The following is a 17,529-nucleotide window of genomic DNA, read 5'->3' as shown; positions in this document are numbered from 1 at the left end:
GTGGACTAGAGTCCAACTCATGGAATGCAGAGTCCAGTATTCTTTTTTTAATCATTCTACCAGTAGGAAAAAAAAATTAAATTTCTGTAACTTTTTCTGTATGTATTTCAATAGTGACAGAAATCTCTTGAGGTTTTCTTATGTAGGTATAACTATATATTTGGCTATCAAAACTGATTTTTTTTAGCAGTAATATATAAGTCTGCTGTGGGTTCTAGTTTTTATCTGTAAAATTATTGGGGAAATTGTATTCCAAATTTTATAGATTTTTAACAGAAATTCATAGTTTTTCCCCCTTATATAAGATAGCAATTGATGGCATTCATTAAAATAACTTAACATGGTTTAGAACATATATTCAACAAGTTAAGAGGATTTTTCATTTTAGCAGAACAATGACAGTAGACATAAGCTCCTATATAGCATTTAGTATATCCTCAATAAAAACGTATTTGTAATGGAAATGAATAAAGCTTTCTATATGTTGTTTATGAAAAAAAAACTTTCTATGCATTCTAACTGGGATGATCTTTTACTTTTTCCATCAATAGTGATGATCCCTTTGGCTTCTACACTGTTTTTCATTTTGCCAACTTTGCAGATGCACTTTACTTGAATAGCGTCCTTAACACACAATTGTAGACTATTTCTTTCCTCTATTTTTTAAAGAAAGTGCCATTTTATTATTTTTCAATTGAATTGTTTCCTTGGTAGGCAGTTTACCAATCTAGCTTTTTCATTCTAAATTTAACCTATTGGTAAAATACAAATTGGTGAATTTATTAATTTCAAATGTAAAACCCATACTGTTTTTAAAGCTAAATAAAATGTAACAAAACCATTGCTTTATCATAGCCACTAATGCCCTCAGATATTTTAACATTCCTTTTCCTAGAAGAGGATGGTAGTAGAGGTTATATATAGAAAATTTACTATGATAATTGTTTAGAGTTTTATGTTTAACCTGTATATAACCAAATTCTAGGTTATAGCAAAGCTCGTCATCCATTTGTTTACATTTATGACTATAGAAATAGTAGAATCTTTGTGCATATATATATATATATACACACGTATATATGTGTGTGTATGTGTATATATATATACACATATACATAAAGAGAGAGTCAGCTTTGCTTTTCTATTTTATTTATTTTAAAAGCCCTTAGAATCTTTTCTAAAGCAGTGACTCTGTTTCAGAACATTACACAGTGCTTTATTTAGCATTAGTGTTGTGGGAGAAATCACATTCCAAGAAGAATTGAGCTGAAACCACTAAAACTAATCTTAATTATCACTTCTGGTGAATTAATGTTCTAAAGGCAGATAAAGGGTTATTTTCAGGAATTTAGTGATGTTTGTATTGAACTCTACAATACAATGCTGTTTATAAACAACAACTTAAAACTATTACAGCTTCCAAGTAGGATTCATCCAAGTTGACTTTTTCCCCCCTGGATGTATTTATTATTTACAAACACATAATTTGCAAATAAAAATTCTCTTCTCCAAAACCTCCACCACAACATTCCAATTTTGGGCATAAGCCATTGGGGAAATTTCTTCATAGAGGTTTTTTTTTTTTTTTTTTACCTGCATAAATCTTTATTTTCCTTCTTTCAGATGCGTCTACATCCATACATTACTGTGTTTGGCTGAATTCCACTCAAATATGATGCTCCATTATGCACCATACTCTGATGACCTTGCTACTTCGAAACCTGCTGGAGCCTGCCCTTGGCCGTGGGGTGTCAGCCAATCACTGCTTGTTCCATTTGTTGTGCATTTGATTTTCTTTTTTTTTTTTTTTTTCTCATTTAAGGAAAAACAGTATTGAAATAAATAAACTTATAAAAGAAACAGTATTAATAAAGAAATGTGCTATTAGTGGGTGTCATTTACCAGGAGCTACATTCTCAGAGAGGTAGTTATCAGAATTTAATAATGAAGTCTTTAAAAAAAAATCTAAAAATGTATTTCAACAATGATTTTAAGACTCTGGCTTTGTGTAAACCAAGGAAAAGTAAGTCTATGAAGTCTCTGTCTATAATACATTAAATAATGACTATGAATAAAATCCTAAATTACTCAATAGTTTTAAAGCGTTACATATTCAAAGCCTTTTCCAGACCAGGGAGAGAGTTCTGTTAGAGTGAAGGGTAGTGTCTCTTGCGCATTCTGTGTGTGTATTTCTAAATGCCACTGTGTGTGTTTGTGTGTGCTCCCACAGTTTATATGCAAAGACCTTGAGCAACATTTATAAAAAGTATTTTCTCTAAGACAAATTCAAGAGATTTATTTTGTGCTTACCACAGGCACTGCCAGTGGATTGTTTTTTCCCCTAATCTTGAAATATTGACCAAAATATCTGTAGAATTTTCATGACTTTGTTGTTGTTGTTAAATTTCCTAAGAAAATTTAGAACCTTTGAGTTAGATTCACAGAAGTCATCGTGGTCACATTCAGAAGGAAGATGTAGCTACCTATTTTTTTTAGTTTTCGTTTATCAGAAGACTATTCTATTTGATGTCAGGTAACATAAGTTCAAGCAACTTCTGAGAATTCAGCATGTTATATATTTTTGAGAAAGCAAGTAGCTGAATTTTAGTTATACAAATAGTAATTTTCTAGGTAAGTCAAGAATTCTCTGTATGTTTCCTCTAACTCTCTTTGTATATTTATGTCTCTGTTTGTTATGTTGTATGTGTTTGTGTGCCTAAAATAAGTGTTCCATATATAAACTTTGATAATTTTGTAGTATATTTATCATACCATCTGCCCTATTAAAGTTTTCCCCAAGTTTTGAGATACTGACCAAGAATTCTAGATTCTTGAGAATTTTTTGGTGAATTATTGTCAATATAAAAGCCTTTTAAGAAAAAAAAATATTGGAACAACATAAATATACAGAGTGATAAGAAATGCTCACTAACACTTCTAAATACTAAAGCATGTATTTCAAGTTGTTTATTTTATTAGCTATTTATTTAATTTTGCAAAAAGGAAATTTTCAGAAATATCACTGAGACTATAGTGAAATTCTTCAATAAAACCTAATTATCATCAATCTCTCATTTTGTTTTGAGCACAGGACCAGTGTAAGAAACTGGTAAAAAACAAAAACTTCTTACCACTTTTGGCTTCTTGGAAATATTACGTTTTCTCAATCTAAAGTAGTAAGCTTCCTTATATGTATACTTAAACAAAATCCTGTACTGAATCACATCAACTCAAAGACAAGTTACAGACAAAAAAAAAAAAAAACAAACAGAAAAAAATGTCCAGAATTTTGGGATAAACTAATGTGTAGCCACATGGAGTGGATGTTTATGAATACCTTCACAAAGAGCATTCTAAGGCACAATTTTGCAAACTTGGGTATATGAATCAATTTGTGAATTTCTACTACAATCTGAAAGATGCAAAATAAAGCAGAAAAAATTCAAGTAGGCCATTCATACAGTGAGGCTAAATATTTTCTTGTGCAATCCTTATTTCAGTTGTGTTTGTATGCCTCCATTACTCCCTGCTTTTGGTTGCTATGTAAAAAATTTGTCTTATTGTGGAAGTAGCCCAAAAGGAATGAGAACCACCCCTTTAGATTGTTCCACATGGGAAACAATGGCTATTTACTGTTATGATTAGAAAACATAATAAATCAAAACAAAAAAGTACTAACAATCCCAAGGATTTTAGTGTGCTTAAAAGCTGAATCAGAATAATCAACAGCAGCAAGCTATGAGATGTCTATTATCATCCCTCTAATGCTTTCTTATTTTTTTTTTCCATCTTTGAACATTTTGCCATTGGTTCCTGTCCCTGCACAGACTTCCTCTCTGCCCTAACTAACCCCCTGCTCCCAAATGTTCTCCACCTCAGATCTCCTGACCACTCTCCTTTTCAGTTACTGGAATTTACCTTTTAGGGAGGTGCCTATGGACAAATCGAAATGGACTCAGAGCAGTCCACCACCTTATATCTTTTAACATTTGGATATTTTATTTTAAATGACAGTGCAATACTTCATTCTCCATTATAAAAACTAAAGAGGAATATGAGGATGTTAGAGGCTGATTTAAGTAAAGTTTATTTACTTTAACACATCCAATATCAGCTGATACTGAGTATGCAAAGAAAAATAAGATAAGTCTTTGTCTTCATGGAATTGATGTATTATAAAGAAGATTACAGAGCAGAAAAATGATAGATTGTGTTTGCCTTATGCTTCTAAAGTTTCAAATCATTGAACTCATGTTTGCTCCTCAGAGCAATCTTTGAGGAAAAGCACCATTATTATTGCTGAGGTAAGGAAACTGGAGTAACAAATAGCTTTTTCAGGACCCTGATGGAACTAGCAAAGAACTTTATCAAGTCTTGGAAGAAATAGCCAGTGAGAATTCAAAAGTACTGAACACATTTGGTGGAAATGGTGAAATTTGTGCTTTCGAATATAGTATATTTTAGACTTACCTGGGTAAACTCTTCCCAAAAGAATTAGAACAGACCCAGTTTTTCAAACTTGTTCTAGTCACAACCTACACTTTATACTATCAAAAAAAGTGTTGTGGGTATAACTTGAAGATCTCATCAATTACCCTATTTTGTAAACAACAGCCCCATATGAGATTAAAAACAGACAAATTTCAAGAATTAGGTAAGCAACCAAGATTATCATTTATTTTTGAGGCTATCTCTAGAAAAACTACTGATATCCTCCAGAAGTAATTAATTCCACAGTTTGAAATGTCTCCGGGAATAATTTCTATCTGTAATTTTGAAAAACACTTTTCTTGGTTGTGTATAACTTTTGTAATCCACCTATTTTATAGAGAATAGGTTGATTTGCTTTCTCTTTTATATACTACGCAAGGCTTTGTAATTAAAATGATGGGTAAAACAAAACTCTTTAGTGCAAAAATAATATACTACCACTTAAGGCAAGGGATAGGTGAAGCTCAGAGAGACTGCCCCCAAGTTTGTCTTGTTCATCAAGATATTCCCAGTGCCTGCTAGAGTGCTCAGCATACAGGAGATACCCCTAAATATTTGTGAAACAAACAATGATCAAAGGGCCTGGGCTTTAGTGCTAAGTAGCCTGAAAATCCATCCACATCAGATCACTGAACTGTGGCATGACCTCTTTTATTTCAAACTCTGAGAACATCCTAGTTGTTATTTTCTTTCCCTGCTGGGTGATGTCTCCAGGATAAAGGGCTACCTGCCGGGTTGGCTAGAGTCCCTGCTTTCTCTGCAGGATGTGTGTCTCTTGTTTCTGTACCAAATGAGCAATTCTCTGATTCCCCCTCCTGGCTTCTTCTTAGTGGTGTTATAAACACCAAACCCTTCAAAAAGATTAAACTAAAGCAAATGTGGGAGGGAGGCACTGGTCACACGGTAGACTTCTGGTATATTTTGAGGGGCTGTGAAGAGGTGTGTAGACATATGGGTTTTCAGGATTTTTTGGGAGATCCTCATCTGTGAGGAAATATGGATACATGCACGCCCATGCACATGCATGGGTCTCTGTATTCGTCAATTTATATATCCCTGCAAGCATTATTCATTCACTGTGCCAACCTATGCTCACTGATAATGTATTACTTTTTTTCCATTTTCATTCTGATTCTCCCTGGGGAGCAGTTGTTTTTAAAGAGAGTCTAGCATATCTGTAAAGAGAAACATGTACTTGATGTACTCAGGAAAGAAGTCTAGGAGAGGGGATATGTCCTTCTTGTGGACTGATGGGCAGTGAAGCTGAGAAATGCCTTACAACTCAAAAGCACTCCTTAGAAGTCCTGAGATTCTAAGAAGTGCCTTTTTTTAATTGCAAATAACCTCTGAAGGAGTTGATTCTGTCTTTAGCACACCTGGGTGTAAATTGCTCTAAGCAGATAATGAGGTCAGCACCTCCCAAAGATCAATAGTTCTTAAGAAATGGGGATTTTGATGAGGACCCTGAAGAAGGGTGAACAGCCTTCCCTAGTTTAGAAGACTGAGAACTCTTTTAAGGCACCATGTGTCTCGGACTCCAGCTGGGAGTCAGGAGGTAAGGTAAGATTATAGCAGCAAAGGGTATTCAGTCCTGATAAAAGCAAATGTTTGTGTCCTTGATTTTGTGACCAGAGGGATGACACTAGATGTCTCGGCTTTATATGACTGTAAGACTGGTGTTAAAAAGTAGTCAATGTTTACTTTCTCCCATTTCTAACTAGTTGTTTTGTTTGGTTTTGGTTTTGGTTTTCAGCCTGCAGTATCAGTGCTCTCTATCTTCATTCATTTTCTACCCCTGTACGTTCTTGAGAAAAAGAGGAACAAAGAAAGAGAAAAGAAGGGGGGAAAATGCAACCACTGCGTGGCCATACACTCACCTTCTCCCTATTATTATTATTAGACTACTGTAATCAAAATAGTTGCCATATTATTGCCATGTAGCTGTTTCTTATCTTAATTTAATTAAATTCTCAGAAATTGAGTGCTATTAGGTCTTTACTGGGGTTTTTGCCTGGAGAATCCCATGGACAGAGGAGCCTGGCGGGCTACAGTCCTTGGGGTCGCAAGGAGTCGGACACAACTGATCAACTAACACTTTGACTTTCACTTCGGGTCTTTACTAAGGGCTTCTCAGGTCCCTTGGTGACAGAGAATCTGCCAGCCAAGCAGGAGACACAGGTTTGATCCCTGGGGAAGATCCCCTGGAGAAGGAAATGGCAACCCATTCCAGTATTCTTGTCTGGAGAATCCCATGGACAGAGGAGGAGTCTGGTGGGGTACAGTGCATGGGGTCGCAAAGAGTCAGACAGGACTTAGAAACTAAGCAACAGGATCAAAGGTCTTTCCTATAGATATCCCAGAAAGCTGAATTTTTAACACTTCCCCCTTCTCAATTCTGACTGCAGAGGGTAGGTCAGGCTACAAAAGACTTGAAGTTTAGAGCCCCTGAAATTCCTAACTTCTGCTTACTGGTTTGGTTTTTGACAGCCTCTGACAAAGTAGAAAACTAAAGCCTGATAAGGTGATAGGAAAATCTGCCTTTTGCCCCAACTGTGTCACTCACTGGCCAGTGCGCCCTTGTATAAGTAAGTCCTTTCAAGTCCTGAAGCCTCTCAAACTCATCTTCTGTCATTTTACATAATAACCCTTGCTCTGATTATATGACAGGGTTTATGAGGGTCACATAAACTGTTTGGGACTTATAAAACACTACTGTAACTTGAGATAGTATTTCTCCATATCTATGAATTTCTCTAAGCCCTACTTAAAGTGCATTTGCACTTTTGGAATATTTTCACTATCTGCAATATTATATGAAAAGTTTTTTTTTGTTTTGTTTCAGTTTCTTGGTGCTTTTTGTTTGTTTTGTCATAATCACTTATTCGAAGCCTCTGATGTCCTCTTATCCTGGTCGATTTCTTTGAAGTAATGTTGATCAAGGTGCAACTAGGGTGTGTACCTGTCCATAGACCAGGAGACACTGGGTTTTGTCCAAAGTCATTGCAGAGCCTATGACATCTAAATGGGAAAAGGGAAAAGAAATAGTTTATTGCTGCAAAGCAAGTAGCTTAGGAAAGACTCACAATAGTTTGTATCCATTTTGATACTTTTTAAATAAATTTACTACTTTTTAACAGTCCTTTCCTCTTCCATTCTGTATTTCCTGGAAGTTTTTCTTCCATTCCTCATATCCAGTCTCTAACATTGAATGATCATTTATTGAGCTCTAGTTCTGTGTCAATCACTCTGCAACGGTGTCTATACCACGTTATAACATTGACTTCTCCTAACAGCTCCAGGAGACAGGTTCCGTTATTTGCTCCTTGTGACACATGTAACTGGGGAAAAAACAACCTCATAGGTCCCATCCTCTCTATATAAAGCAGGTGCATTCAGCTACTTGCAGGCAACTCTCCTCCAAAATAATTCTCCAAACCTGAAAGTTATCATTAGCACAGTAAAATCACAGTAAAATCCTGATAGATTTTAATTTATGTGCTTTTGTATTTAGGCTTTTGTGTGCGTTTTGTTCTAGTCCACAATACCTGCTGTGTATCCCCAGCAGTCAAGACAGAGTCTGTGTTAGTCCACAAGGTCTGCCATAACAAAATACCGAGACTATGTGCCTTAAACCACAGTAATTTGTTTTTTCACAGTTCCAGAGGCTAGAAGTCCCAGATCAAGGTGCCAGCAGATTCACAGAGAGCTCTAGTGTTCCTTTCTCTTCTTCTAAGGAAACCAGTTCTATCAGATTAGGGCCTTAACCCTTCTGATATCATTTAACCATAAATTAGCCTCAGAAAGATTCTAATTTTTGTCAGGTCTTCAACATATGAAGTTCTAGGGCACACAATTCACTCCAAAATAGAATGTATTCTTAAAGGCCGTGCGCTCATCTTGTCCTGCCAGAACACTAGAATGTATTCTTGACTGGAGCAGAACACGTTGGGCTGGACCATTGTTTCTTCTTGAGCTTGTCATTCAGCACATACAGTCTGTACTTTCATAGTAAAGAAGTTAAAAGAACCTTCCATTTTAAACCTTTCCATTTTACAAGAACCTTTTTTTCTATCAATTTCCTAAAGCAGCCCTATAGATATGTTCTTGGCAATGATGAAAAATTACTATAGCTTTTGTGAAAAAATATGAACGTGTAATGGGTATGCATGTGCATAAAATTTGAAGTTCATTTTTTAGCTCATTATGTCTGTCTAACTTTTTATGCACATCATTGAATGCTTTTTGCACTTTTAAGTTTTACAGGGATTTGTGATATTAAATGGGGCTTTCCTGGTGACTCAGATGGTGATATTAAATACCATCTTAGTTATTTTAATTTTGCCAACTGATATAAGTTCATGCAGGTATAGTAATTATGTAAAATCAATATTTGTATAGAATAGTCCCAAAATTGTTCCACAAATGTAACAGCATTTTTTAAAATGATGATGTTAATATTTAGTCTAAAATATCTAGTATATTATTAGCATTAAAGTTCAAATAAAAAATAATAGGAGTTAAAGGGTGGAGGGAGTCGGTTGAAACAGCAATAATATAGGCTTACTAATCCTTTTCAAGGACAGTGTCAGTGGATTATCATGCATAGTGGTATGATTGATCTGACAAAGATCCAGTGAGTCTGATTCCCCCTAGCAGTTAGAAATTGCCAAACATTTAACCGAGGCTGATCCCATGCTCTGAGTGACTCTTCACAAACTATTATTATGTATGCATGCAACACGGTACATCAATACAAATCCATGGACACATCAAGTTGTTTTTTTTTTTTCCCCCCTCACTGTGTCTTTTCATTTTCATAATAAAATTAAGAATTCATGTGATAAAATACATAATGAGATAATGAGTAGCCTGGGAACTGGAGAAGGCAGTGGCACCCCACTCCAGTACTCTTGCCTGGAAAATCCCATAGGTGGAGAAGCCTAGTAGGCTGCAGTCCGTGGGGTCACAAAGAGTTGAACACGACTGAGCGACTTCACTTTCACTTTTCACCTTCATGCATTGGAGAAGGCAATGGCAACCCACTCCAGTGTTCTTGCCTGGAGAATCCCAGGGACCGGGGAGCCTGGTGGGCTGCCGTCTATGGGGTCGCACAGGGTCAGACACGACTGAAATGACTTAGCAGCAGCAGCAGCAGCCTGGGAACTATATTTATATATATATCCATTGGGCTGTAGGAAATGGTGATATTTTAGGTATAACACAGGATAAACCCATCAATGCCAGAAAAAGGAAGCTCTTTTCTCTGTCCTTTATCAGAATTTCTAGGCGATGGAGCATAACAACCAAATAGATCTTTCCTAAGAAGTACAAACTTTCTGAGCTAACTTTACATTTGACCCCCAATATTAAAAACGGCAAGTTAAACAGTTGTTTTGTTCAAGGAAATGGCAATAAGTATAACCTAAATCTGAATTTATTTTAATCATATCTAAATCTGCTTTTCGTTGAACACAAGGACCAATTTTATATACAGAGATGGCATTAGGGACAAAAGATGGTAATGCCTATTTTTTCCAAACCAGTGCAAATGCTATTAAGTCAGGAGTATTAAAATTTACTTCATTACAAAAAAGTCTTATTTTTAGTATTTTACCTTTCATAAGAAACTACTGTGTGTATGTATGTATGTATATATATGTATGATATGTATATGCATGAATATGTGCGTGCTAAGTCACTTCAGTCGTGTCCTACTCTTTGTGACACCATGGACTGCAGCCTGCCAGGCTCCTCTGTCCATGGGATTCTCCTGGCAAGAATACTGGAGTGGGTTGCCCTGCCCTCCTCCAGGGCATGTTCCTGACCCAGGGATCGAACCTATGTCTCTTACATCTACCTGCATTGGCAGGTGGGTTCTTTATCCCTAGTGCCACCTGGGAAGCCCATGTATATGCATATATATATATATATATATATATATATAAATATATCCTACACATAGAAAAGTAATACAGTTAACACTGCCGGGAGAAAATACTTATTTTATGCCAATTAGGTGATTATATGCAGGTACTATTTTAGGCACTGGAGAAATGGCACTAACAAACATAGACAAACATCCCTTCCCCCACAGAGATTCAATTACAGTGGGAAAATAAAAAAATAATAGCTAAACATATTCAACATGCTGTGTTCTACACACTGATCAACATATTTTACATAGATTATCTCATTAAATAGGTGCAACAGCCCTACCAAGAACCCCTGTAATTGTCTTCATTCTGTAGATGAGGAAAGTGATCCACAGAGGGAGCTGAGTAACTTGCTCACCATCCCACAGTTTGCAAAGTGTCCGAGCTGAGGTTCAAGTGCAGGCAGTCTGGCTGCAGAGGCCACCCTGTCCACCACTGTCCATATGCCAAGTACAGGGAACACCTCTATTCTATAGCCAACTAGTTCTGTGAGAATGAAATTGAATTCACCGAGTTCTCTTAAAGCCTTCAATAATATTTCAACTTTCCTATTTCAATATCTTTTACTATGTTCTTGAAATTGGGTCACTCAGTCCAATTTTTTTTTAATAGTACTACCTTAAAACTTAAACTTCAAATCAAAAAATGGGAAGATAGATATTAGACTAGTCCACACTTCCCATTTTCTCTCTACCCATTCTGTTCTTTGGGGAACACCTCATAAATATATTTTCCCTTTTTTGTTATTTTGTTTTAATGTTATTCATTTCATTAAGTATTCACACATAGTCTGTTCTGTAAGTTATTAATACAACTAGGAAAAAACAAATTTATTAATTTTTGTAAATTTCCATTTGATTAGGATGGGAAATGCCTTTATATGAGAATAAAATTTTATTTAAAAAAAATTAAAAACCTACTTTGTGTTTGTTATTGTCATTTAGACCCTTAGTCATGTCTGCCTCTTTTTGATCCCCATTGGCTGTACCCGCCAGGCTCCTCTGTACATGGGATTTTCCAGGCAAGAATCCTGGAGTGGATTGCCATTTCCTTCTCCAAGGAATCTTCCTCATCCAGGGATGGAACTTAAGTCTCCTGCTTGGCTGTCAGATTCTTTACCCCTGAGCCACCAGGGGAAGCCCTTTCTTTAAACTAGTGCTGATTATTAAGCATTTGATTAAAATATGACCTATGTCATTTTCAGTTTTTTTCTCTTAAAACATTTTATCAGTCTTTTTCCTTATTTAAACTTCATATATGTTTCTTTATGATACACATTTTTTCTTTTTTATTTTAAATTTATTTTTTAATTGAAGGATAATTTCTTTACAGAATTGGAGACATTTTTAATCACCTAAATTCAGAGGGGTATCATTGAAGCCCATCTGAAATTGCTTCTTTATGACAATAATGATATACCCATTTCTGCTATGACACTGTCTTCCTAATGTATTGATGATACTTTATTATAGGTTGCTTATTCAACAGGTGGATGTCTCAAAGTATAAATCTTTGTAATATAACTCTGGATTCAGCTATATGTCTCCATACACTTGTGATCTGGATTGATCTTAGTGTATGTTTTATAAGATTTAAAGTTTTTAAGTTTCAGAATTAGTGAATCAAATTTTTGAGGCTGTTATTTTCATACTCTACCTAATAATTCATAGAATTTTGTTTGTTTAACAATAAGTATTACAAGTATTGCCATCCTTGCTGTTATGTCCTACTAATAAGAAGAAAATATGATTAACTGGTAAAGAACCCAGTTAATAATCCCAGCCAGACCTCACGTGAATTCTTACAGAGCCTAGCAGATCAGTTCTTTACCATGTGGTTAAAAGTTGAACTCCCACTTGGAAACAACTGATTTAAAGCCAAAGAACTCTGGAAATTAATCAGTGTTAGTCATTGGCCTGGGCTTCCCTGGTAGCTCAGCTGGTAAAGAATTCGGCTGCAATGCAGGAGACTTGGGTTCAATCCCTGGGTTGTGAAGATACCCAGGAAGAGTGCATGCAACCCACTCCAGTATTCTTGCCTGGAGAATTCTTGCCTGGACAGAGGAGCATGGCAGGACAGAGGAGTCCATGGGGTCAAAAAGATTCAGACACAACTGAGCAACCAAGCACAGCACAGTCATTGGCCTTATAAGTGTGAGCATCATACATACATTTTAACATTAGTGTATCGTAGGAGTATAAGCAAAATAGAAGATGGAACAATTTGGTTTGAGTTGGAAAGATCATTCAAATTTAGTGTTTGAAGGTGGATAATTAGTGATGAATCTGTAAACTTCAATGTAGATATTGGTGTACTTTCAGAAAAGGAAAAGAGAAGAAAAGACAAAGAATGCCATGTGTTCGGCATAACCAAATTGTAAGGACCTGATGAAATCCACAATTCAGTTTGTATTGTATGTATAGTTGTCAATCTAGCAAAATATTTCCTGGATACACCTTGTAGTTTGTGTCTTTTATGTTTTAATCCACTTAGGGAAGGGAATTGTTTTCAGTCCCCAGAAATAATAGTATGAATACCTACCTTTGACAGTAAGAAAGCAATAAAAATGCATGCTTATGTGTTCTTGAGAATTCATCTCTATTATTTTTGAACTTTTTGATTGTTCTTTTGTGAAACAAGAACAATTTTTTTCAGAGCACGGGGCAGAAACTCCTAATGGCAAGTAAGTTACAATTGTGTAACTGCTGTTTCACCCAAGAAGAGCTTCAGTGAAGAATTTACTTTACTGTATGTTTATTCTTTCAAATATCTATCATATTGTTTATCCATCATTAGATAATGTAAACCTTGAGGGACTTAAAGTGCTTGATGTCCCCACTATGTCACATTATAGTTAATGGGATAGCATATGCCTATTGTGAAGGAAGGACAGACATGGCTTGTGAATATAAAATCAATCCATACACAGTACTTCTGTAATCTTTGTATGTCTGTATACATTTCTCTACATCAGAAATGCTCAGTTCTACATTTCAGGCTACAGAGGTGCCAGGCGAAGTAAATGAGAGCAATTTGCATGAAGCCTAAACAAAGGAAATCCAGCCACGCTTCTAGCCTTTAATTAACTATGTCATAAACTCTTGTGCAACTTATCTCGTGTTCAGAGATGACCTGCATGCTGCTCTTTTGATCTCTAGCATCAGTAAGGACTAAAAGAGGACTGCCACTTGAGCTGTGAATTTTGTTTTGATATTTAATAGTATCAGAAAGAAATTATTCATCACAATCTATTTCATATAAAAAGATGTTGAAATGCAGACAGATGCTCACATCTAAAAGCATGACTTTCCCATATAATATGCCTCCGCATTAGTACAATCCTGGCTGAGAGGCAGATGCAGCTTTTATAAGGTTTATTTTGGTCTTGATCTCTGAAGTTGAACAGATCACTCGGTTTTTCTTTATCTCATTTTCCCAAGGTATTCAAAACTCCATGGGAAATAAGAAACTGTAAAAATCAAACAGTGAAACATTGGATATTGATGAATGTCATTTCTATGATAGTAAACAAGCTATCTTCAAGGAGGATGGCGGGAGATTTGGCAAAAATGAAGTCATGATGCCAAAGCTGAAGCTAAATATTTTCCTAGAAGAGTCAGTTTTTAAAAATAAAGAATTACTTGTTACCAAAAATAGATATTGTCATTTTATTCCTAGCACTCATCTGTGGAGGAGAATTGAAGATGTATTATTTTGTCACTCTGAGTAAGAACAGAAATGTCTTATTGAAGAAAGGAGCAAAAAAACATGTTTCAGAACCAGAGAGGAAAGTCTCAATTTACTAAAAAAAAAAAAAAAAAAAGCAGGATTTTGTTCAGAGGCCCCAAATATGTTTGGCTTGTTTCTTTCTTTTTTTTTTTTTTTTTATCATTTAAGCTGGTTTCTTGCTAGGCCTTTTTACTGAATAATTGAAAAAGAAGAAAAAAAAAAAGGATGGGGGAGGAACTTTTTCAGCAAAGGCAAAAGATAGTAAAAAATAAAAGAACTAAGGGAATACACATAGGAAGTTGTATTTTTCTGTACTTTCATGATTACCTACATTGCCGCCCCCCTCAAATTTATAGTTAAAAAGATCTGAAAAAATTATCAAGCCCCGAGCAAAGTGTTGGAGAATAAAACATAAAATCCTATGCACCTTCTACTTCCCATGTTTGTGCTTATTTCTACACACACTCTCTCTCTCACACACACACACACACATGTCCATACTCCCACAAACTCAAATGACATTAAGTTTTAACACAGTCATACATTTATCTTTGCAACCCCCCTCCCAAACAAATCAGTTTAGGAAGCATTGAAATTTGGGGGCATGCTGGCATTTTTGAAAGCTGCTTTCAGAAAAATGATCATTAATCCTCTCAGTAGATTTCAAGTTGTGGAGGAAGATTGCTGGAATAATGGCTTCAGCAAAGTGGACATTATGCACTTGGCAGTCTTCTGCAAGACATCAGACTAGGCAATCTGTGTTTCTCAGCCCCTCAGCATCCTCTGCAGCAGAGACAGTTTGTGATAGTCTGAGGTGCTGCTCTTTTTCTTCCCCTGTGGCATTCTGTAGGCTTTTATACTTGCTCTAGCTTCATTTTTCCCACCATGCAGGCTGAGTTTTCTCATTGTCTCAGAGGAAGTCAGGTGTCAGTAGGTACCAAGCAACCAAGTGATAAGAATATTTTAAACATCGAAAGTTTTTGAAGTTTTCCAGATCCTAGCTGCCTTAAGAAAGCTATGAAGGACTGTCAAATTTGGGGTTTTCTCTTTTAACAGCAAATTTCAAGTATTCCTCGATCGCATAACTAAAAATAGTATAAGAATAAATGTAGATCTCGAAGTTTGCCTAAGATGTGTCTCCATCAACCTAATTGAGGAGGGATGTTAAGTAGGATTGCCGGAAGTTACCTGTCCAAATGAGTGTTGTTTATTCATCTATCTAACCCCCAATTATTGATGTCTCATGGTAGTAGGTGTATAAAACAGGAAGTCAGTCTCATGAAAGATAGTCTTGTAATTTTAATATAGTATAGTAATGGCTATCATGGGAGTTATAGGTATTTGGGGAAGGACTTAACCAATTCTTAGGAAGGTTGGACTAGTTAATGACTTCACACAAGTTATAATATGGCTTTAATTTCTTTCTTCTGCATCAGCCCTGCATCAATCTGGTATTGTTGTACATAGGCATTAACTGTTCTCATGAGAGCTGAATTGGAACCTCATCCTCCTTTACATTTCAACAGGTGTTTGCTATTTATGCATTTCTAATGGCTTTTTCCTTTGATTGTTAAAATTAGAACAAGTTCATGAGCAATTCAGTTAGCCTCATTGCTTTGTTATCTGTCACGCTGACCAAAAACTAAACTTGCTCACTGTAACTGTTGGCTCTGAATTCTCATATCAAACTGCCTTTAAATGGGAACTATTACTCTCATTGAAGAGACTGAAAAAAAAGACACATGCTGAAAAGCGATTTCCAAGAGAGGAGTCCTATAGATGCTTTTAATCAACATTACTGGAATGTTTACACCCTCTTGAGGCAACTTCCTTGAAAAATAGAACAATTCATCTGAATCATAAATTGTATTTTTCTAAAAACAGCCGTGTAATCTTGTATTTTCATACCTTGTATTTATTTATGCCTTGATTATCAAAAGTGTTATAGCCTGGGAGATCTTAAGAAAAACCTTAATAATTTTTTTTCTTAAATTTCTAATTATTTTAGATGCTTTTCATTTCTTCTAGTGTTCTCTTTTTTAGCTGAGCACCTTTCATTTGTTCTATTAACACTGGTACTTGTTATCAACTGGCTTCCAGATAATCCTACTTAAGTGACTGGTTGATGAGAGCTTTTAAAATATCGCCTCTCCAAGTTATATTTCTATTCATGGAGGATTCTGGAAGAACAAAAAGCCCTGATGTGAAGCTTTCTAACAAAGGGATTTATATAAGACATTATCCAGAATACACAGAAAACATTTGGAGATAAAACAATCCTAGTTGATCTTTCTCCTGTCATACTTGGTCCCTTGATCTCTTAATGGGGTCACTTCACAATAGATCTTTAGTTTTTTGTCCAGGTGGCAGAAAGGAGTAAGATATTCCTTATTTAGTGCCAGTGCCACTCAGGGTCTAATTTCTTAGTTCATTATATGGTGGTTTTAGTCGCTAAGACAGGTCCGACTCTTTGTGACCCCGTGGACTGTAGCCCACCAGGCTCCTCTGTCCATTGGATTCTCCAGGCAAGAATACTGGATTGGATTGCCATTTCCTTCTCCAGGGGATCTTCCTGACCCAGGAATCAAACCCAGGTCTCTTGCATTGCAGGCAGTTGATTTACTGACTGAGCAATGAGAGAAGACCTATATATGTATGTATACATAGGAGACACGGGTTTGATCCCTGGGTCTGGAAGATCCCCTGAAGAAGGAAATGGCAACCCACTCCAGTGTTCTTGCCTGGGAAATCCCATAGACAGAGGAGCCTGGCAGGCTACAGACCAAACGGTCGCAAAGAGTTGAACACGACTTAGCGACTAAGCATATGTATATATATTCAGTCAGTTCAGTTGCCCATTCGTGTCCAACTCTTTGCAACCCCATGGACTGTAGCACACCAGGCCTCCCAGTCCATCACCAATTCCTGGAGCCTACTCAAATTTATGTCCATCACATGAATGATGCCATCCAACCATCTCACACTCTGTCGTCCCCTTTTCCTCCCACCTTCAATCTTTCCCAGCATCAGGGTCTTTTCCAATGAGTCAGTTATTCGTACCAGGAGGCCAAAGTATTGGAGTTTCAGCTTCAGCATCAGTACTGAATATTCAGGACTGATTTCCTTTAGGATAGACAGGTTGGATCTCCTTGCAGTCCAAGGGACTCTCAAGAGTCTTCTCCAACAACACAGTTCAAAAGCATCAATTCTTCAGTGCTCGGGTTTCTTTATAGTCCGATTCTCACATCCAGACATGACTACTGGAAAAACCATAGATTTGACTAGATGGGCCTTTGTTGGCAAAGTAATGTCTCTGGTTTTTAATATGCTATTTAGGTTTGTCATAGCTTTTCTTCCAAGGAACAAGCCACTTTTC

General features: G+C 36.3%; 1 protein-coding gene across 10 annotated transcripts in view; it reads left to right on the top strand.

Annotated features, from left to right (window-relative positions):
* Nucleotides 1–17,529, top strand: part of PCDH7 (protocadherin 7) — a 475,120-nt gene that overhangs the window by 12,338 nt on the left and 445,253 nt on the right. Inside the window, exon 2 of one of the 10 annotated variants that reach the window (XM_086407751.1) lies at nucleotides 1,624–17,529. This exon is cut by the window's right edge and continues 22,724 nt beyond it. The exons of the other annotated variants lie outside the window; for them this stretch is intronic. Coding sequence (XP_086263877.1) covers nucleotides 1,624–1,659 — 36 coding nt within the window. The 3' untranslated portion in view covers nucleotides 1,660–17,529. The remainder of the gene's footprint in view (nucleotides 1–1,623) is intronic. 10 annotated transcript variants of the gene reach the window in all.

The sequence above is a fragment of the Bos grunniens genome, chromosome 6 (genome assembly GCF_055505025.1).
Source record: "Bos grunniens cultivar Pamir isolate PY7600 chromosome 6, Bosgru_T2T1.0, whole genome shotgun sequence".
NCBI classification, from domain to species: Eukaryota; Metazoa; Chordata; class Mammalia; order Artiodactyla; family Bovidae; genus Bos; species Bos grunniens.
The sequence above is the reverse complement of the archived record's forward strand: the minus strand, read 5'-3'. Positions and strand labels throughout refer to the sequence as shown.